General features: G+C 36.9%; 1 protein-coding gene across 1 annotated transcript in view; it reads right to left on the bottom strand.

Moving 5' to 3' along the window:
- plxdc2b (plexin domain containing 2b) overlaps positions 1–23,351 on the bottom strand; it is a 215,615-nt gene that overhangs the window by 30,909 nt on the left and 161,355 nt on the right. The window contains exons 8-11 of the mRNA XM_015354546.2: positions 19,110–19,205; positions 18,836–18,917; positions 2,939–2,999; positions 2,141–2,297 (exon numbers count right to left, since the gene is read on the bottom strand). Of these exons, the coding sequence (XP_015210032.1) occupies positions 2,141–2,297; positions 2,939–2,999; positions 18,836–18,917; positions 19,110–19,205 (396 nt within the window). The remainder of the gene's footprint in view (positions 1–2,140; positions 2,298–2,938; positions 3,000–18,835; positions 18,918–19,109; positions 19,206–23,351) is intronic.

The raw sequence follows: 23,351 nt of genomic DNA, 5'->3' as shown, positions 1-23,351 counted from the left end.
TTTCTGAGGTGTCCTGAAATCAGTTTTGACTGTGGCATGACGTGTTTCTACTTGCCTTTATGGTGAAGGCCAGACTCACAAAGTTTCTGATCATTATATAGGACATTCCCCAAAAGAACTGCTTGCTTACTTGTTACTTAATTATTTAACCACCAGATTCTAATTAGTCCCTTAATTACATTAAGTAAACAACGGGTTCACTTAGTATTTTACGTACAAAAATTCTTAATTATTCATTTTTTACCCCATTCCGTCACAAAAAGATTGAAGAGGTAAATATAAACCTTTTTACTTAATTAAGACAAGACTGGTTTCAAGTAAACAATTGAATCACGTTATGACATTTCTATAATTATATTGGAGGGTTACAGACTTTTTGTGCACTTTATCTATATTATTGATCATGTCTATTAAATAAGCAATTTATGCTCCACTGTTCAGTTTTACAGCATATTAGGGAAAAACAATATTCTGTAATCTTTTATTTGGCATTCAGAAAAAAAACACTTATTAAATTGATATAATTGTAAAATTGCCATTTCTGTCCAATGTAGGAACTACTCTTGAATGCCTTGATGAAATGTCTTGAAATACATAAGTGAATTCATTGTGAGTATACATGGAACTTTATGACCATTAATTTCTCATACATCTACCATAGATTTGAGTATGTTTATGAGTATGTTTCATTGTTAAAACTACAAAAGTACCCCTTAGCTATCATTTCATACCTACAGTACCTGGAATATTGTGGCACACAACTGGGTCAATGAATTTAAAGACTGATGCAGTTATTTTCTCTCACAGAAAAATGATTAACTGCTCTGAAGAACATTAACATTTTTTTTGCAGTTTGTCAATCCACTTTGTCTTGGTAACCTGCCATTAAGCAGGTTCACTTCAAGGCTTTAAAATTTTGAAATAGGTTTATTTAGCAGTATTTGTATTTCAGAGATGACCAAATCAAATTTATTGCAAATGTTCTAGAAAAGAAAGAAAATATTCTAGAATAAAATAGCAAATGTTTGGCAGTAATTAACACTATCACTTGTCCCACTTATCCTGAGCTTATTATCTTAAACATATTGCCATCCAGCCATCAGCTTTCATGATTTTTTAATAAGAGATATGTAATAAATAAAAATAATAAAATAAAAAAAATAAATAAAAACATTTATAAGAAGTCCTTTGTCCCCTCTGCAACAAAACTACTCAATGAAGGTATGTAAATGTATTCCCCCCTCTACCTATTTATTTTTACTTTAACAAAGACAAATTTCCATAGCAGTGAACAATAAAGTATATATCTATCTAATTCAGGAGTGCTAATTGCTGTGTCTTGTGTAATAAACTACATTAAGGGCCTGTGAAGATATCAGGAAATTAATAACTTGAGCAATGAAAATTAAAATACTTGTGCAACGGACCTCCTGATCGGCTTAGCTGTTACATGGTCAGATATCTGCACTTCCCTGAGTGCAGTATGAGCTCTATGAACACAGGCTCGATCCTGGGTCAGGCCAATAACCAGCTGTGGCAAGCACCACTAACAGTAGGGTGAAATTAGGAGTAAAGGTGCTTTTGAACAACGCACTTCTCCTCTAATTGACACTGAATCTCCAGGTATAACATAAATAAATATTATTACTAAATTATAAAATATAAAATGTGCTGTACTGTATGTGAAATTGAGCATTTGTATAATGGCCAATTGTGTATACAGTGGAATAAAGCAAAACATGTCCTAAATGTTTTACCATTTCACTCTACAATCAGATGTTGTATTGGTGTTATCCAAAAGATCAACACAGTTCTGATATCTCAGACAGCTAAGATATTTTAATTACTTATGCAAAAATAAAGCAATGCATGGTCTACAGCAAATTGTGGAAACTACAGTATATGGAAACTATATTCTTTCCAGAAAATTTCAAACACAGGAAGTATAATTAGAAATTGGATACAATGTGTAATGGGAGACATTTAAATAAATCATTGAACTTTGCCAAATTAAAAATTTGGAATGGAACTTTGGCATTCAAATGCTTCCATTTTGTTCAGAAAAAGCATATTTTACAATGAAAAATTAAATTTTACAATGATATAATGTTATACTGTAAGTGCTTCATCTCTTGCCTACCTTCTGTTGGGATGCTGGTTGGAAAGTGAGAGGTAGAGGTTGAAGTGCTGGTTGTCGTGGTGATCCTGCTTCTTGGTGATGTTTTAGGAGCTATAGTTGTTGTAAAGGGGTAGAGCTGTGTGGTGTTTACGATGCTTTCACAGTTTTTTCCTTTAGCCTGCAAAGATAAGGAGTTTTCTTAAGATATTTTGCTCTCTTTTATTATACAGCACATACTTTTTCTAGTTTCTTTGAGTTTAGTAGCTGCATCTTTTTATAGGCTTTTGCAGCTGACAAAACACAATAATAAAGAAAAAGAGTTTTGTTGTTTTGTATTTTTCAAGTGATACGTTCAAGATTTTCCTGCCAATCTGGATTGACCTGATTCTAGTAAATTCTTATAATATTTAAAAGTGAATTGAAAGTGAAACAATCTGTGTCATCAAAAGGCTTAAAAATTAGAGTGCTGCCAAAGTGGATGTTCACAGAATTTGTATGCATTGAAAAGTGCTTTATTTTTTAAATACCATGTTAACTGTTGGAGATGTTATCTGAACTTCCTCAGTTATTGGTGGCGTTATTTACCTATTCACATTCATTTGGTAAAATCAAGATAATTTTATCTTTCTATTCTTAAAGGTTTGGGCAGTTCTTTTCTTTGGACAGAAGACTGGATCTATCCAGCCAATGGGTCTCCAGTTTCTAGACATTAAAATGGTGAAACAGCCCTGCTAACTAAAAACTAAAGCTAAAACAATTTGTAAGCTTTGACTCTGCATGACTGAATACTATCATTATAAGAAAATAATATGTCTATACCTCATCAGGACAGTTGCTATCTACCCAGTCTTGGCGATGACGGTCAAATCCACTGGAACACCTGTAAAGAGAAAAGAAAATATCTTTATTAAACTGCCCCATATTACAGATTAAGTGTTTTCAGATCCTTGGACTGAAAAGCTCTACAGAAATTCAAGCCATTATTATACATGTTGTCTCTTTTCATGGCACTATTATCAAAGATATGATTTAATTTTTAATCTCAATATATTTTAAGACTTGAAAGTTAGTAGCAATAAAAGGGTAACCAGCTGCACATAAACCTTTTTTAAAATAATCAACCAAAAATGTAATTTGGTATTAGTACTTATGAGATAAGATGTAAAAATTCTGGCAACCACTATGAAATAAAACCAAACTGTGCCTAACATACTAAAACTGAATTTACAACTACATCCATACATATCAATGTCAGTATTTGCTACAGATACACTATTATTCCTAACAACACAGAAACACTGGACACAAGACAGAACTACATCTTGGCCATCTCAGACCACACACAAGCACAAAGGGACTGTGTGAGAGCTGCCAATTAACCAACAGAGTATGTGTTTGGAATATGGGAGGAAACCAAAGCACACACAGAAAACCCTCATATCTCCAGGGAGATCATGCAAACTCCACCTAGAATGTCCCCCATCTGAACTCAAAGCCTGAGCCCAAGTGCTGTGAGGGAGAAATGTATACAGCTGTATCACCTACAGTATATGCATGCATACTGAAGAATTAAATAGACAAATTAATTTGTTCAAATGTTGCTGCCTTGGGATGTTGTCACACTATACCTCTTCATTTTATTGACTAATTAATGCAACAGACAACATTTTAATTTTCTATCTTTTAACGCACAGCTAAAAGCACCTTCATTCCTTCTCTCAGCTCTAATAGTTCATCCCCTTAATGCAGGTGTCTAGAGCCTTGGTCCTGGGAGACCCAATCCAATTTTACAATTGAATTTTGTTTTACAGCACTAAATCATCAGTTTCTGAAGGCTTGGAACAACATTTTCGCGATCATTTAAGCATTACATTTGTTTAATCAAGTAGTTTATTAAGTAATAATTTGTAACTATAATCCAAGTAGTCTTCAGCACAAGAGGAGCAGTTTTTGCAATTGAATATATTACTTGCTTAATTCATCAATAGCTTACAGATGTTTATAATCTTTAGAAACAAGCGACCTACTGTATATGACTAACTCCACTTCTCAAAGTTGACATACAGTAACCAGGAAATATAACAATCTCTAGCCTAAAGATGCACATGCCATGAGTATACGAAGACTTTAAGCACTGACATTTAAAAGTAACACATTGAAGCTCAGATTTTCAGCTACATTGCAAAAGGCAGACTCTTAACCTAGTAAACAGTTGTAGCTGCATATATATATATATTTATGAACAAAACATAAGATACATTTGTGCTTAGTCAGAACAAATTTGTAATTGGTAACAATGGTCACTGATTATGGTTTCTTCAAAAATAAATAATGTCCTTGCCTCTGCCTTTTAAAAATTATACATTTTACAAATTTAAGGAATTTCTTTAAGGAATCTTTTTTTCCTCATTTATTTACTGATGTGAGATGCTTCAGAACCTAAGGACCTTAAAATGTAGCTAAAATAATTATAGCACTAGGAATAATGTTACTAATGCTTTCGATGTAACAGAACAAAACCGTTCAGACTATGTACAGTATAGAGGTGCACAATGAATAATAATAATAATAATAATAATAATAATTACTTACACTTATATAGCGCTTTTCTGGACACTCCACTTAAAGCGTTTTACAGGTAATGGGGACTCCCCTCAACCACCACCAATGTGCAGCATCCACCTGGATGATGCGACGGCAGCCATAGTGCGCCAGAACGCTCACCAGCTATCAGTGGGGAGGAGAGCAGAGTAATGTAGCCAATTCATAGAGGGGGATTATTAGGAGGCCATGATTGATAAGGGCCAATGGGAAATTTGGCCAAGACGCCGGGGTTACACCCCTACTCTTTTTGAGAAAAGAGTAGATTGGATTTTTGGATTTTTAACGACCACAGAGAGTCAGGACCTCGGTTTTACATCTCATCCGAAGGACGGCGCCTGTTTACGGTATAGTGTCCCCATCACTATACTGGGGCATTAGGACCCAGATGGACCGCAGGGTGAGCGCCCCCTGCTGGCCCCACTAACACCTCTTCCAGCAGCAACCTTAGTTTTTCCCAGGAGGTCTCGCATCCAGGTACTGACCAGGCTGCTTAGCTTCAGTGGGTTGCCAGTTGTGAGTTGCAGGGTGATATGAAGACACAGTCTTTACATTGTTTTACATTGATGGTTCATTGAGTACATCCATCCACTTTCTAACCACTTTATCCAAAATAGGGCTGCGGAGGAGCTGGAACCTATCCCAGTAACGGACACAAGGCAGGATTCACCTTGGATAGAGCACCAGACCAATGCAGGGCACACTCTGGACACAAACACACTCACACCAGGGACAATTTTCCCAGAAGAAAATTAACCTACCACGGACTACGGGGGGACTACGGGGGGAAACCCAAGTGAGCAAGAGGAGAACATGCAAACTCCACAAAGATAGGAACTGAACACAGGGCCCCAACACTGTGAAGCAGCAATGCTAACCGTTGCGTACCTTACCGCTCACATTGAGCATAGTGCTATTTACATGTTTAATAATAAGCAAAGATTTTGAGAAGTATTGTGATTTCAGAAAAATGCCAGGTACTCAATATTTCATATTTCAGTTGAATTAAACTGTTGATTAAGAATCTTTATAAAGAGAAAGTCACCATGAATTTATTTAATGAAAGAACAAGGTATTTGATGATAATGCTTAAGTTGTGAAAACTTTCTCTGTCACTATCAGAATGACTGAAGGCAGCTTATACACCAACATACTATTCCTTAGCTGACTGCCCCAGACAAACCAGGAAAGCAGCTCTGTGAGCGACAGGACTTGTCCTGGAAGGCTGGGGATCAACACAATAGCCTTGGACTGTCAGGTCTGCAAGATCTGCCTGCATAATTGAGGGCAACCTTACTGCTCAGTGATAGATTTGCAAGTCCTTGAGCCAACAGTTTTTTTTTTTACATTTTGGCAAGCTGAATACAGCAGGATGATATAAAACCACACATTGCTAGCATTACAATTTCAAGAAAATGTCAAGACCAGCCTTATCTCGTGATCTAGGTCCAACAGATCATCTGTGCTATCAGCCTGCCAATGGCATCAACAGGAGATATTGCGACCAGCCAACCTGTGCCAGCTGGCTGCAGCTGCAGAGGAAGAGCAGTGGAACATCTGCAGCAGTCTATCAGGAGGCCCATCAGCATGTGTGAATGCTGCAGGAATTGTAATGCTCAGGGAGGGTCACATTCCTTCATGAAAATGTATCCTGATTCTTTAATCAGTACTTTTCAAATATTCTGTATATTTTGATATCCACATTATGCTAAAAATATTTGACTAAGTCTAATAGACCAGAGAGTTGTGTTTCTTTAGTTTATCAGTATATTTCAAAAACTTAATAGTACCCTATATACGATATTGATATCTATCCTCAACATTTCTTATCTAAATTGAATTTTATTCAATTGAAATGTATCTACAATATACAAGTAAAAATATAGAACTTAATAAATCAGATAAATAAGTATTTTCTATGTAACATTCACTGCATAATTCATTTAAATTGAATTTTCAAACATTTTTCATACTGTAGATTCCCCAAAACACTGAAATAAACATCCATTCCAAGATTGTTCTGGAACTGATGGTTAAACTGAGGACTGAAGAGTTTTAATTAATTTCACCATACAGGCCAAACACAATTTAGTATGAAACGTGAAGGATATTATAGTCACTGATGTTTACATACAGTAGGTATCTAGGTATTAATGCATGCATTTGTGTTTGTGTGTATTGTACAGCTTTTGAATGATCATTTAAAGGGAGAGACAAGCAGTGAGAGGTGACAGTGGAACATTACCCTTGGGATTTTGATATAAACTCATGGTACTATCTTACTGGAACACTATCATACCTAACAATCAAAGAGATAAGCAGAATATAAATTAATCTCACCTTCAACTGCAAGATGGATGAAAAAACACTCTTGTCTATAACTATTATTTCTTATTTAAGCTTTTTGTTCAGCAATATGTACTGTTCAGTGTTTGCTTTCCATTGTAATGCAATAAAACCAATCCAAATGAAGTTTACAATCTTAACACTAGAACTTAATATAATTATGGAAGCTATTTTGAATTGGATCATGAGTGTAATCTATAGTATCAGAGGAACAAGTAATAGCTTTATTCCATGCTGAAAAGAGAAGAAAGAAAACACAATGTTTCGGCTGTGGAGCCTTCTTCGGGTGTGAGAAAGACAGGGCAGACAGCAAAGATTAAATAGCATTGGAGCACAAAAGCAGGGAGAGTGGAGGAGGTGAGAGCAGGGGAGAGGCAGAGAGGCCACTCAGGTGGTGCGAAGTGAGGAGAGGTGAAAAGAGGGGTGAAGTCGAAACCTGCATGTGAATAGAGAAGATTCCACAAAAACAAGTCTGCCATTAAGAGAAGGGGGAAGGTGTGAACCAAGTTTCAGGATAATTTTTGTTTCTGATGTCTTTCTGCCATAAGAGTTAAGAAACCCTTCTTTGAGAACATAGATGGAGAGATCAGTGTGATCATGGGCATCTGAGGTGAAACAATGGGCTTGGAGAAATCTTTAATCTTTACAGTCCTCACTTGTTTTCCGAAGCGGTCTCCTTCTGGTTTCCCCAACAGAGATAACTGGGTATTTACTACAAGGTATACAGTAAATTAAGTTGCTGGAGGTACAAGGGGTCGCCTGGGTGATCCAGAATTGTCCTGAGGGACACTGAATGAGTGTGGTGTTAGATATGTACAGTACTTGCAGGTGATGCAGCGAGCTCTGTTGCAGGGGAAAGTACCTGGTGTGGATGATTGCTGAGGGTGGGCGAGGGAGCTGTGAACAAGAAGGTTACGCAGACTAGATGGTCGGCGATATGAGATGAAGGGGCGGTCAGAAAAGAGGGCCCCAATGGAGAGATCGTCCTGTAGACTGGAAAAGTTGTCGTTAATTTTCCTGGGGATAGAAAGTCTGTTGGGGTGGTAGGGAAGCACCAAAGGAATGCAGTTGTTAGGCCGGGAGTTCTTGATTGAAATGATTGTCCCAAGGGTGTTTTTGGCTCAGATGAGGGCCATGTCAATAACATGGGTGGGGTATCCTCTGTTGATGAAAAAGGAGTGCATTTTGAGTGCTTGGCTCTATGGATAGGTTTATATCTAGAAACGGAAGAGTAGTGGAAGATATGTTAACTGTATATTTGAGGGACGGTTGGTGATGTAGGAAGTGCTCTAACTGGTCATTAGAGCATGTGGCAGCACTGACGCAGTCATCAATTTATTGTTTGTAGAGGACAGGGACAAAGTTAGTATAGGAAGTGAAGAAGTGTTCTTCTACCCAACCAACAAAAATATTGGCATAGCTGGGTCCCATGACCTAGTATCAGAGGTCATACAGCAAAGAGGCACAACAGCAGAGGAGTGGTAACCTTCTTTTAGATTCTCTCTCTAGCTCTCTTTCTTCACCATAGTACTAATAGAGTTGTGTTTTAGGATTTAGTCAGCCACCTACAGTATATGCTAAAACACAACAATAATAGTTTACTGTAACCACCTGTCTGAATTAATGAATATCCATTCCCATTTTAGATTCATACCATGGTTCAGTAGAATCCTGTAATTATCTGTAAAATTGTATAGTTTATCTATTTGATAATATAACTTTTAATAAATATATTTTACAAAAACATTAGAGTTTTGGCTTTTCGTGGGAAATCCACAGTGCTTTTCTCTGACCTAATTTCACTGTTTGGACTGTCATGAATTTGTCATTGAAATGACCAGTGAAGTCCAGTGACCGATAGACTATGTGTTTTCTGAAGATTACCATAAAAAGTCACAAGACTATCTGATCAAAACAATAAATTGCACAAGGAATTGGCTGTTTATTGTACTTTAAACAACACGTAATGTGAATTATAAACCTTTTAAAAATACTTTAGCAAGTTTAGAAATCTCTGATAAAGATCTATTGAAGATGAACCTCTGATAAAGCCAAACAGTGTCAATTATAGGAACAATAAAGGTATATTCCATGCTGAAAAGAAAAGAAAAGAGACCAATGTTTTGTCACCTGAAGAAGGCTCCACAGTCAAAACGTTGTGTTTCTTTTCCGCACGGAATAAACCTTTACTTGTTCCTTTGCAGCCTATGCATGCTGATGCAGCTACCTACTTGAATTAGCATCAATTATATACCATGCTGAAAAATAAGACCAAAAGGAATTATCTTAATGAGCCCTTTTTGTTACCTACATTTGGAACTGCTGGAACAAAAAAAGAACTGTGGGTTCGTTTCTAAATTAATTTCAAATTTATCCCAATCCCATTTGTGTACAGGTCACAGAAATCCATGGCCAAACCTCTAGTGAAAGGCAAAACTTCAAGAAATGTTATTGGTTCCAATGCACATTTCAGTAGTCCTGTCATATTCCAATATGGACAAAATAAATTGGCAATATAAAGGGATAATTAATAATAATAATAATAATAATAATAATAATAATTGCTTACACTTATATCGTGTTTTTCTGGACACTCCACTCAAAGCACTTTGCAGGTAATGGGGACTCCCCTCCACCAATGTGCAGCATCCACCTGGATGATGAGACGGCAGCGATAGTGCAGCAGAACGCTCACCACACATCAGCTATCAGTGGGGAGGAGACAGAGTGATGTAGCCAATGCATAGATGGGCATGATTGGTAAGGGCCAGTGGGAAATTTGGCCAGGATGCTGGGGTAACACCCCTTCTCTTTTTGAAAAATACCCTGGGACCTTTAATGACCACAGAGAGCCAGGACCTCGGTTTTACGTCTCATCTGAAGGACGGCGCCTTTTTACAGTGTAGTGTCCCTGTCACTATACTGGGGCATTAGGACCCACGTGGACCACAGGGTGAGTGTCACCTGCTGACCCCACTAACACCTCTTCCACCAGCATCCATGCTCACACCTGCTTAGCTTCAGTGGGTTGCCAGTTGTGAGTTGCAGGGTATTATGATGGCTGGCTAGCATACTTAATACTTAAGTGTTTAGTGTTAACTCACCTGAAGGTCAGAGCTGTCACCAATCCCCAGAAGGATTCCCAAAACACAGATTTTCAAATATGAAGCTACTGTAGCACAAGCTTGTTTAATTTTGTCATATGGAGAGTTTGATCTACTGTATGTGTGTAAAAGGTTTAATTCTAAATTTGGTTAAGCTTTGCTGAGGAAGACAGGCAGACACCTGATTTTGGCAATTCAGAACCAGTGGAAATGGGGGATATTCATTGTTAAAAATACTATTTTACTACAGTATGTATAAATATATTTATGTGGGTTCTAAATACTGTACATATGTAAGAGTGTCTGTCTCCTAAACATAACATTTATGGCAAAACCTCATATTGACCAGAGCAGTAATCATAATATAAAGTCCACCAGAAAAAATACTAATCTGTGGGTCACTGTTAATCTCTCAGAAAATGCCTTTCCATATGATATAAACATATATCAAAACTTTGATTAAATGCATTGTGACTACTTGAATCTTTACATTGTACATATGCGCAATGTTTTAGAGGATCATGGATGGAGACTGAAGAGAATGAGAAACATATTATACGGGTGCAGGAATGCAAATCAGTGAACATGTGGGATTACAGCCACCAAACACAAACTGGAGTAAGACTGGAACTCTGTGTGGTGGGTAGCAGGAGACACTGTGGTGACCCTGAAACAGTATCTTGAAATGAACTGAACTGAGATGGAAGTAGGATAGGAATTGGTAAAGTAACTGCTTGCTGAAGTTTGCCAAAAGTGAATAGAAGAGAATGGATTCCATACCGAACCCGCAAAAAAGAAGAAATATCAGTTACATTGTTACATTACAGTTACAAGTGTGGGGAGGAGTAAGTGTTGCAGGCAAACACCTCATCAGTTGGGTGCCAATGGAATGGGGGAAGCAGGGAAGAAACCTGGGGAGTGGGCACCAGCGATGGCGAGAGTTGTGAATGAGTAACGTTGTTCCAGTGCAGACTGATGCCACGCACTTGTACCTTCAGGGTACAGGGGACATCAGTGACTGGGGGGACAGCAAAAAGCAGGACTAGGGGTGGATTGGACACTTGACTTAGACTGGACAAATGGCGAAGGGGGGGGGTGAAGAGTTAAGCAAGCGGGCATAGTGCGAGAAAGATGGGAGAATGTGGGGGATGAATAAGCTTGGGTTGTTCTGATGAGTGAGGGATGGTTGACAGCATTAGGAGAAGTGGAATTAAAGAGCAATCCTCATCACGGCAAGTATGTGGAGACTGTTTTTGCATAGAGAGGTTGAGGTTGAAGGGCTGCTTGCTTGAGATAAGGTAAATAAATGACTCCCGTCCTGGCTCGATGGAGGTATCTGGTCAAAGGTAAGGACTTGCAATGTTGAGTGCGAGAGACATTCTCCTGTCTCCAACAAGCCTGAAATTCCAAATGCTAGAAAATCTATACATAGAGTTGTGGGCAGCAAATATTTAAGAGCAACCAACAGAATTTTTATGTTCTCCTGAACTCCTGTTTATCAATATAATTTGTTATGTTTTCAATACCTGTTAGTATGTACTGTATGTCTGAATTGTAAGTGTAATTTTTGATACAAGTGACTGAAAATGGAATTAAAAAAAAATACCACATTGCCAAGAGAAGAGTATTGTGTATTAAAGAAGCTGTTGTATTTGTATATTAAATTTGCACTGAGGAACTATGAGAGCTTTAGAAAAGCTTTGAAAAGGAGAAATGTTGATGATAGTCTGCTATTAATTTCATAAAAAGTTAAGCTGGTCTAAAAATACTCACACCCCTGTAATATTTCAGCTTTGTGCTTTTGGGCTTGACACCAATTTACCACAGCCCTCACCAGATCTGATTTATAATGGACAGATGGATTAAGATAGCCCTGTTTTGAATTTGTGTCTGCACTAATGTAATATGTATATTTTAGCTGCAAAATACTCTATCTCTGTGATTTTAATAAGTCAAATATAAATAACACAGAGTGACACATACAAAATTTCCAATTCTGTGTCTGCAGTGAAGTCTTCTAACATTATCTATCACATTGGTTAGATAGAAAAGTCTTACCAAGTCACTCAGCAATTAGTGCTGGACAAGTCTGGGAGATTGTTTTGTTATTGTAATGGAAACAGAATAGAGTGAAAGACTGTTATGAGCTGCTCCAATTACTAATGTCTCCAAATGTTTTGCTTCTTCACAGATGAAGCTGTCTGCTCAGTAAGCCAAACTAAATTCCTACAGTTTATGCAGATTCTTTCCTCCCATCTCTAGAGATGTAGCTGGTGCTTTACCTAAATTATCCCCTGCATGACACACCACTCATATGTTTATTATATCTTCTTTTTTCTCTTTGTGGCCATTTAAGACAGTTTCTTGCACACTAAGCTCCACAATTACTAAAGACAAGCTTACCATTCTCAGCATGTTAAAAAATAAATAATTAATATGTTCCATACAGTACATACTGCCAAGCAATATTATAAAAGATCATTTTTATATTACATGAAATAGATTGCTTTTTTCTCAGTTAGCTGAAACCTTGCCATGAAACCATTTTCATATTTTCATGTGGTAATATAGTTCCTCCAGTCCGCAGTTAATGGAAAATATCAGCTCACATGGAGACACAGCTGTGTTGCCTTCCAAGAATCAGAAAGTCAGAGGTCAGACTAATAAAGCAACGTGAAGTGGTGGTCCCACAAGCACTCCTCTACCAACTGCTTATACAGCATTCCTGTAAATGTCTCCTGAAATACAGGTTTTATTTCTACTTAAACATGTAGATCTTGAGCTCTGAAAACACTGTGTATAACTAGAATATTGCAATCTGACGTAAGGCTCTTGGCAGAGTATCTTTTGTTTGTTAGTTTTAATTAAACAACAGGATATCCGGTTAGAACTTGAATTTGAAGGCCCTTCAAAATTCTATAGGAGAGAAAAGTATACACACTGCACTTTTAATTAAACAACCTCCAGATCAGGAATTGTCCCATGGAGTATACTTTATTTTAGAATAACAAAATAACAAATTGACATTTTTGGAAAGGGAATGAATTTGCTAAATTTCTGGGCATTTTTTCAAACTTTGATTTCAGATTTAATAGAAAAAGTTGCTGGAAATCAGAAATATGTTTAAAACATTAGGAACACGATCTTAGATTATTTTGCTTTTTTCCCTCCCATCAACAGAACTGGCCCAGTCGTGTTATTTGCAACAGAATGTACTCTATAGTGCCTTCCATAAATACTGGGATGGTAAGGTGAAAAATTATTTTTGCTTTACAATGAAACAATTTGTATATGTGATCATGTGATTAATAAGAATGATAAGAACATCAAAAATACAAATTTTATTTTCTATTTAAATACTCAAAAACAAACTGATAAGGTATGCATAAAACATATGCAGACAAGATACTTATGTATATGAGAGACTTACTGTCTTCCCCTTATGCAGGATTTACTTACAGTATATTGATATTTTAGCTCTTTCACTCATCCTGAAATCATGAGGTAAAAAATCAAAGGGGTACAGTAAGATTTAGTGTAGTTCTTCCAGTCTGTTTCAGTCTATTCCACAAACAGGTTGCAAATACAGCATCAGACTGTCTGGTCTGTCTATGATAGACACGGTCTATCAATTAAAATTATTTTTAAATATGATATACATTAAGCAGGTGTCTTGTTTAGTCTATGCAAACATCCATCCATCAATTTTCTAACTGCTTTATCCAATATACAGATCCAGCCCTTCAGAATGATCGGGGGATACTGCAGTACTTTACAGTTCAGGTGCTGCAGAGTACCGAAGCTTTTTAAAAATACTCAAGAGACTGCACTACTTTGTAAAACCACCAGGTAGGGCAGTGAAAGCTTAATGTGGCATGTGGAGAGTTTGGGCTGTTCCCAGAAAACGCAAGGTTTCGAATCCCAGTCAATACTGAGGGACTATCTTTTTCCAACTATAGAATTTAAGTTGTATACTGTTTAGACTTTTATCAATTTTAAACTGTGTACTTCAGCACGTTAAATATTAAACTAATTAAAATGTAGGTATATTTTATAAAAGCAAGATTGCTCAGTTGGATATATAAAAAAATAGTTTATTATTATACTGTAGCTTGTGAACGCGATGTGCCTCTTTCAGGTTTACATCCACATAGAGAAAATCCAAAGGTAAATTTTGGTAGCGGAAAATAAAAACAATAGTATAACGTAATATATGAGGTGCCGTTTAGGCCATTATTTAAACTTCACATCTCAAACACACAAAAGGCTCTCACATTCTCCATTTTACCTCTCACATTCATATAAAATGCTCTCACACTCTCCATTTTACCTCTCGCATACACACACGATGCTCTCACGTACACAGAAAACGCTCTCACATTCACTAGTTTTACCTCGCACATACGCATAAAACACTCTCACATTCAATAGTTTTACCTCTTACATACACTACACACTAAATGCTCTCACATTCATTAGTTTTACCACACACATACACATAAAACGCTCTCACATTTACTAGTTTTACCTCACACATATACATAAAACACTCCTTTGCAACGTAAACGTGAGAGGTAAAACTATTGAACACGAGTGAATTTTATGTGTATGTGAAAGGTAAAACTAATGAATGTGAGAGCTTTTTGTGTGTCTATGTGAGAGGTTAAATGAAGAGTGTGAGAGCATTTTACGTGTGTGAGAGGTGTATTATGGCCCAATGTTCGCGGTCCATCTAAATGCTCTCACACTCTCAGAGTGTGTGTATCAGAATGAATTATTATAAGTAATGGTTTTGTGTTTAAGGATTTCTTCACAGAATTCTTTAAGTTAAACAAAGGATGAAAGAAGGGTTATTTTTACAATCGCGATTAACTGGAGAACAGCTTATCAATATGTTCAAGCCGTACCATGACAGTGAAGACAGACATGTTACATCTTTAAGTGAGCCAGTGACTGTTGTTTACCATGTTCTGACAATGTTGTGTGGCTCTGCAGGAATTTTTCTGTAAACTGAACAGTTATAGAGGAGACACATTGTGTATTGTCTCTTTTTATATTTGAAAAACGTTCCAATTTAAATGCAATAAGGAATATATTATTAATAATAATAATGAATTACCATGGACGAGCTGTAAACTAAAGAGTTATAGAGAAGTCTTGTCTTTTCAGCTTAGAATTACCTTTAAAGCGATCCTTTTGGCTATATTTTTTACATAGCTGGATGCAAAAAAATAGTTTATTATTATAGCTTGTTGCGAACGCGATGTGCCTCTTTCAGATTTACATCCGCATTAAGAAAATCTATATTTTGCCATAATACAAATTTCAGCAATGAAAATTTAACTTAAAATTTTTATTAATAAAAATATTTCACACATACTGTACTGTAGTGGCTTTGAAACCATACGGTATCATACTGTATATACAGTATATTTACACAGTATACGAACACACTGCTGATCATTGCCGTGTACGCTATTGTTTTGGCGTATCTGTGGATCTGACTTCATAGGATTCACATGTTTGGAACAGCAGGAAGTGAGACCTGGCGGGATGGGGTGGAGGGTTTTTCTTTAATATACTATGAATGAGACCCTGAGGCATATTGTCCAAGCTTCGGAATTATAAAAAATAAACCTTTGATGAGTTTGAACGAGAGAAATCTTTTCAGAAGTCGTGTACCGCACAAAGTACAGTAGGTGAATTTGACAAACAGTTAAAGTCGCTTAAATCATTTAAAATCTTTCTAATTGTATTGTAGCTCTCATTTAATTGAGCAGAAAATCACCTTGCTGTTATAAGCGGCTTTGTTATCAGAGTTTGTCTGTCTGGGGGTGGGGGTTGTCTCCTTCCTTAATTTAACATCTGATAGACCCCCAGTAAGCCGAGAGACTAAAACCCGCTATTGATTAAACATCTCTCTGGCAACATTTCTCAAACTGCTCCAAAGTCGGGTACAGAATAAAGTAATCTAAACTGAAAGCCATGATGGACACCACAATTACCTGTAATACAAACTGTATTACCGTAATACGTGTAATACAAAGGACCACCACAAACTAAAACAACGCCAAGTGCAGCATGCGTGAACCCAGATAAAATATCAGCTCCACAAAACAGATCAAAGATCCTGAACAGGCCCCTAAATGTACTACATCCTCTCTATAGTTATGGCAAGGTGAAAGTGGGAAGAAAATTAAAAATAAGAAACAGCACCATGTCCCTGCCTAACGTAGACATTGTATGACTTTAAAAGCTTAAACTTTAAACAGTATAACTTCAATTATATTCATCATTGTATTAACAGTTACGACAGATACAAATCTTAACACAAATTCAAAACCTTTTAAAACAGAAGCTGTTAACTCTACTTTACACATGCATGTCAAGATGAGGCTCTGAGGCATAGTATTCAAAGTTTTGAAATGATAAAAACAATCAAACCTTGTGTCAAAAATCAAAAGTCAAGCACTGCTTGCAAATAATCTGATTTTGACAAACCTTAAAGAGCTAATTTTGCTTGAAGAATTTAAAATCTGTCTGCCTGACTGTATTGCAGCTTATTTCATTGAACTGTTCGGACACCTACAGAGATATCCGATCTAAATTTAAGGTCTGCTTCCTTCACGGTTTTGTTATGCGAAATGTTTTTGACACTTGATTAACTCAGAGATCCTGATTGATTTGACTTTATATTTGCCCAATTAAGCTAAAACAAAAAAAGAAGATATTCTGTAGTTAATCTTTTTGGAATCCGATTTATTTATTGTTCATTATAATATTGTCAATAATTATTATATTATTTTTTAGAAAACCACTAACCTTGACACAGGTACTGCTGCTGCTGTTCATAGACTCTCCTTAATTTAAAATGCACTGAACTCTGCATGTATAGGAAATGGATGCCATGACAAGCTTCATACTGTCAGAAACTTTCCTCTGATTTACTGTACCTAAACATTGCAATTCCTTCTAATATGGCATTTCTTAATTTCAGTCTATCCATAGTAATTTTCAGCTTTACTTTTGTATGTATTCTATCTGCTTTAAAATGAAAGCATCAAATTTCTATTAAACAAATTTCCTGTGGATGTTAATCCTGATGGAAACTTTTCAAAGGTGAAAATGAAATCACAAAAACTTGAATTAATCTTTCAAATACCATAGTCCTGTGATAAGAGAGACAGTTCACATACGCCTGTTTGTTTTTCTATAGGTACTGTTAGAAGAAAATGAAAAAGTCTAGTGATAACATTCCACGGTCTTCTAAATCTTTCATTTCGGAAATAAAATCCACAATGCTTTGAATAATAGATAACAAGTAAAACAATGTCTTGTTCAAAATAAGTCTTATTGTTTGCTTTGTGCCAAAGAGAAAATAAATTTTGGACTCTATGTCTAGAGTTGAGAAGGATGAATAGAGCTTTTGGGGTTCAGTAAGGATTAACAAATGGGCAGTTTTATAATAGAGCCAGTTGTTCAAACAGCTTACTTTCAAAAGCCATATCTCTCCTAGTCAGTCGTAACACAAAAACAAGACAGTCCACACAGCTTTTATCTGAAGATTTCTTACAACAGTAGAACTCAAACAAGACCATCTTTCCCAACTCAACAAAGAAACAAAAAGTGCACCTGCACAAAATAGCCGGCATAATGGTCTCTTATAGTACTTAAAGAAAACTTTCACTTAGTTATTGTCAAGGATGTGCACACAACTATGTTACACTCCTCCCTAGTTATAGACAAACTGACAGCTATAGATATCTATGTAAATCCGTAAACTTGCAAGGTCCACTAATTTACTGCTTGCTACAGTGATTGTATGTTTAATAAGCATGGATACATGGTTCTTGAAATATTAAATATACAATGCTGCAAATTCTGTCACTACTTGTACTCAGAACTACTGACTACACAATTATGCTATTATTACAGTATAGTTTTGACATTTGTGAGGGTTCAGTGCAGAGAACAATAGTGCATAGCAAAATTTCAAATATTACCAAATGCACACCTATACCATCACATAATGTACTGCAATACAGCATGGTTTTAAGATAAAAGTTATATAAGGTTATAAAATATATACGTAACCCTTGCTTATAAGATGTACTAATGTACTGGCTTTCAGTTAATGTTAACAGCATTGATCAACTAAAAGAAACAACAGTAATTGCAAATTTAAAGTAATCAGTTAAAATAAACATGAAGCTTGCACACAAGACCACGCTGAGATGCAGATGCTAGGTTGCAGGTACATGGTCAGGCGGCAGGCAGAAGCTTATTCACTAGCTAGATTCATTTCAGGATCCTAGTCTGTTCCATTGCTAATTTGAAAATGATAGTCAATCAGTTGTAGTCAATCTGCAAGTTGTGTCTTCTGTCAGCTTATCCCACTCTGCTCTTCTTCCATATGAGACCTCGTCAGCCAGACTGAACCGCAAATAAGCACACTTACGAATGTTACATTTGCAGATATGAAGACCATACTGTACATGGTACTGTAGTTTGAATTATACCTCAAGGCAGATTTAATAGTTGAAGGTTATTATTCTGATGGTAAGGAAAACAAAAAAACAGAGTGTGTCTACATGCAATACATTATGAGTACACCTGAAAGAAAATGTAAGAAATGCATATATAACCTGTCGCTTTAAACCTTTACCTTTGGAGCTTGTTACACCAGGTACAGTTGAAGCCAATTTCTGATGTGACACAAGGGCCGCAGCTTGTGAACTGGAGGCACGCTGAGGGGGAAAGCAAAGAAGAATTTCATATTAAATGTAAATGATCGTTTGGCACTGGAATAAGAGCATTGGTGTGGCAAATAATTTGGAAACTAATAATACTGATTCAACTTAATTTCATGAAACAGCCACTTCCATAAGCTGCTGCTGTCTGGCTAAGCTATGCTCTGAAAACATCCCATACGAACTTACTGGGAAGGGGCAACATCTCGACGGCAGAGAGGTTTGTGATTTTTGTCTTGGGAAGCTCCACGCGGTGATACTCATAGATTGTCCTTCTGCGAACATCTGTTGAAAAGAGAAAAGAAATCGTGCTGTACTGTACATGAAGCTTGAGTAAATGGTGAAAGTAGGACAAGAGGTCCCGAGAGAAAACTGGGGCAGGCAGATTTGGGACAAAAGATATTTGCTGGGTTTTTTTGCACACAAAACATCCATTTTGGAACTGGATATTGAGTTAATTAGTTAATTAGTTTATGATGATACACCAGTATTCTCTTCACACAAGATGAGTCACTAATGTAATGTACTGTATATAGACAGCATATATTTGTATAGATACAGTAATGTTAACTGATATTTTTTAACAAAACAAAATGGTGTTGCATTCTAACTTCACTGTCCCCAGCTTTCCATTGTACGTATTACATACGTATTATTTTCTGCTTTTATGCCCTCATTCAGGGTTACCACTCGCTATCCCAGGTTTCCAACCTGCACTGACATCAGGGAGCCAAAAACCCTATATGGCTATCCTCAAAGATTGCTTCCAATTTGTTTCTTTTCTCTCGCATATTCAAAAATACAGAATTCCTTCCCAGGTGACAATGGGCTAATTACCCACTTCTTAATTCAGTCCGAATGTCAGTTCTTTAAGTGGAAGATCTGCAATCCAAGACTCATTCAACCCAATCCTGGCAGGACCTATCAAACTCACACCTGTGAAAACTGCTGAGCACAGTCAAGCTCTGTCACAACCAGCTACCCTTATAGCTACCCTGTCTTCAGATGTAGGTTTTTATTAGATGGTTCATTGAGGAGTCATGTATGAAAGAAATTTTAGTAAAACATATTAAAAAGGGGCGGCACAGTGGTGGAGTGGGCAGCATTGCTACCTTGCAATGCTGGGGCACTGGGTTCAATTCCAGACTTGGGGTGCTATCTGAGTGGAGTTTGTATGTTGTCACTGTATGTGTGTGGGTTTAATCCAGGTACCAGGTACTCCTGTTTGCTTCCACAGTCCAAAAGCATTATAATAGGTTATTTGGCTTCTGGGAAAACTGACCCTGTTGTGAGTGTGTGTGTTTCTGCAATGGACTGCCGTCTCATCCTTGGTGTATCCTGTCTTGCACCTGTTGTTTGCTGGGATAGGCTAGAACAGATGGATGGAAGGATCATATTAAAACACATTAAAAATCTATATGTGTAACAGAATTAGAGGACACTATTTTATAAAATCTGTCAGCTACTGTACACTGGTCAGATGTTAGAATTACCCCAAAACCAGTTTTGTGGTATGAATGGCAGGTAAATAATGGGCTCCTGCATACAGTAGCTCAAACAGAAGAAGCACACATTCAGAAAGCAGGTTCAATCCTACTACCCAGACATCACCAAACAAACTGAGCTATGCATTCAGCAAGCTGTGTCCAGGCACGCATCTGTCTGAAGTGCTGCTACTCTAGAGTGGGCGTCAGCCACCCCGGGCATTCTTGGCCTCTGTGCATCAGTGACCTCTATGACCGTTTGGGTGCCACAGAGCAGCCCCTGAACAAGACAGAAAGTCAGTAAGAGCTGCATTAACAGCGCCAAATGACACTAACTCCCCTGTAATGTACCATGGAGGTCACAGTGTGTAAAACAAGTACTTAGTTATCCCTCCTTCACATGTGGATAAGAGAGCTGTGATAACCCCAGTTGAGTAGCAACAGCAGGTTTAGAATTTCAAATATAGAAAACAAATAATAAAACAAAAATATAAAAAATCTTTTAAAAAAAATGAAAATAGGAATTGTTGTCTCCAAAATTTATATTAAAACAGGTGACAGAAACAATGTACTGTATGACAATATTCTCTTTTTAAAGATGTAGAAAAAAAATTGCAGAGATAGAGCAATTTATAAAATGCCAGGAAACAGATTTATGACTGTTGTCCATAATGCTACATATGAAGCATGAAACAGAAGCAGGGGCAGGCTGTCAGTGCTGCAAACAGTGAAAAATATTCTCGTGGTTTTCTCTGTTGGGGCTGCTTATGTGTTGGGAACACAGAATGATACTGGTCACCCTGGCAATCTGTCGTTTTTATATCTTTCTAATTTATCACCCATTGCACAAGTGAGTGATTTTGGTTACCATTCTAAATTATATTTTTGAATGGTAGATTTCTGCTTGCTTTGGCTGGGAAAAAAAAACAATTACTGTACATTTTGAAGATGAAAATACAGTAAAGAAAGGGACCCGTTTTGCTGTCTGATATTATACCTGTTTTTTTGTGTGCAAGTGTGTAACTCATTCTTTGCATATTTTTAGATTTGAATTGAAATTTGAAGTATACATTTTATATTTGAAATTTAAATTCTTCTTATTTTGTATTTTATTTCTTACAGTGTAATAAAATATTACTATTTTATCAAATCTTTTTTCACTGAAATGCAATTTCTCCTTGTCTTTAGAATTTACTAAGCACTAATCAGAGAACAATGGCAGGCCAGCATTTTCGTTAGTGATTCCATCTAACAATAATATTACAATTTTTTAATGGCATTAACCTAATTGAACACCTTATGTGCTTTTATGCTCTTTCCAGTCATCGAGACCCATCCGTCTATTTTCTAAACCCTTTATCCAATTCAGGGTTGCGGGTCAGGGAGGACATCGAAAAGAGAACACCATGACCGAATTGTGCACAACCTGCCCAAAAGTCTATGGATTCCACATTGGTCTTATCAGTCAGCATTTGGTTAATGGAAAATTGTTAGTCTCCACCGTGTAAAATGTAGGACTGATCAGCTACCGTAATATCTTCCCAGGTTTTGCAAATACCAGTCTCATACAAACTGGTGACACTAATATAACATAATACACCCCAGATCATCCTTTAATTCTTAGTTAGCTTGTAAATTGATATAAAACAAAAAGTACTGATAAGGGTTGAATGCTAAAACTGGAGTTATATAATTAGTAGAGTACTACAGGGATTTGTGTTAGGACCACTGCCCTTCTTAATTTGTATCAGCGATCTGCTATATATTCTGATAAAGTCAGCAAACTAGTCCTGTTCACAGATGATACCAAAAAAAGGAGGATTACCAAACCCTTTGGAAGAAGCAATCCAACTTCAAAAATACTAAAATTCAAGTCTGAGCAAGCAGTTGAAGCATGACATTTAATGTGGACAAGTGCAGAGTGTTGCATGTTACTACAAATATAAAATGGGAAACACTGAGCTTGAAAAGCCTACAGTACATAAAATACGTTCACACTTCATTGTTTTCCTCTGGATAACGTGGCAATGCAATATCAAGGCAAAACCAACATTAGTATATGTAAAGCAGGGGTGCCCAACCAGTTGATCGCGATCGACTAGAGTGCTTGCCAGTTGATAGATCGCAAGAATGTTTGGCAAAAAAATAAATGGGCTATTTGACTATTTACTTTTTTCAATAGCCTAAAAATCATTCAGATCTGTGCATATAATGCCATACATTTGACTGCCCTTGTGTGTGTTTAACCCTTGTCGAATGGGTTGAAAGAGTCTCTTCCCTGAGCGCTGGCTTGGTTTGTAAGAGTGTTGTGTGTACTGCCCAAGAACGTTCTCTTGGTTATTGCCGCACGAACCCCACATTTGCTACAGTGCATAGTGGAGTGAAACAGACTGGCCGTGACAAATTGTTTGATAAGCAATCAGTTTGATCAGTTTGATAGCCTATTTGAGTTGTACTGTTTGAGCGAAAATAATGAAGTAAAGAATCCGAAAACTTACCGTTACCACAAGGAATGGGAGCATGATTATTGGGAGCATGATATATTATTGGGAGCATGATATATTTCACGTAGTGTCTACGTGAAATATAGAACGAAATTTCAAAACTGCATACAAAACGTATGATGCAGTCTTTCCCGCTAAAAGTGAGTTACAAAAATTAAAATCTCAACTAGCAGCAGTCGGTTTTCACGAGGCCTAATACAAGAGGGAAAGCGGTAATCATCGCATCGATCCGTGTGAGCACCGTCCTGGATAAGTACAAGAAGTCCTTAAGGGATCGAGAAGTAAAAAAGAGTTTGCTGAGGCTTCTGACTTGCTGTTTGGAGATTTCAAAAACAAACATTTTTGGCAAGGTTCAGACAGCTGATGCCTGAAATCAAAGAGTTTCTCAAGTCATCTAAACATGGTGAATATGCCAATTAGAGGATGACCAGTGGCTTCTGGAT

This window comes from Lepisosteus oculatus, chromosome 6 (assembly GCF_040954835.1).
Source record: "Lepisosteus oculatus isolate fLepOcu1 chromosome 6, fLepOcu1.hap2, whole genome shotgun sequence".
Lineage (NCBI taxonomy): Eukaryota > Metazoa > Chordata > Actinopteri > Semionotiformes > Lepisosteidae > Lepisosteus > Lepisosteus oculatus.
Note: the sequence above shows the minus strand (reverse complement) of the source record. Positions and strands in the feature narration are given on the sequence as shown.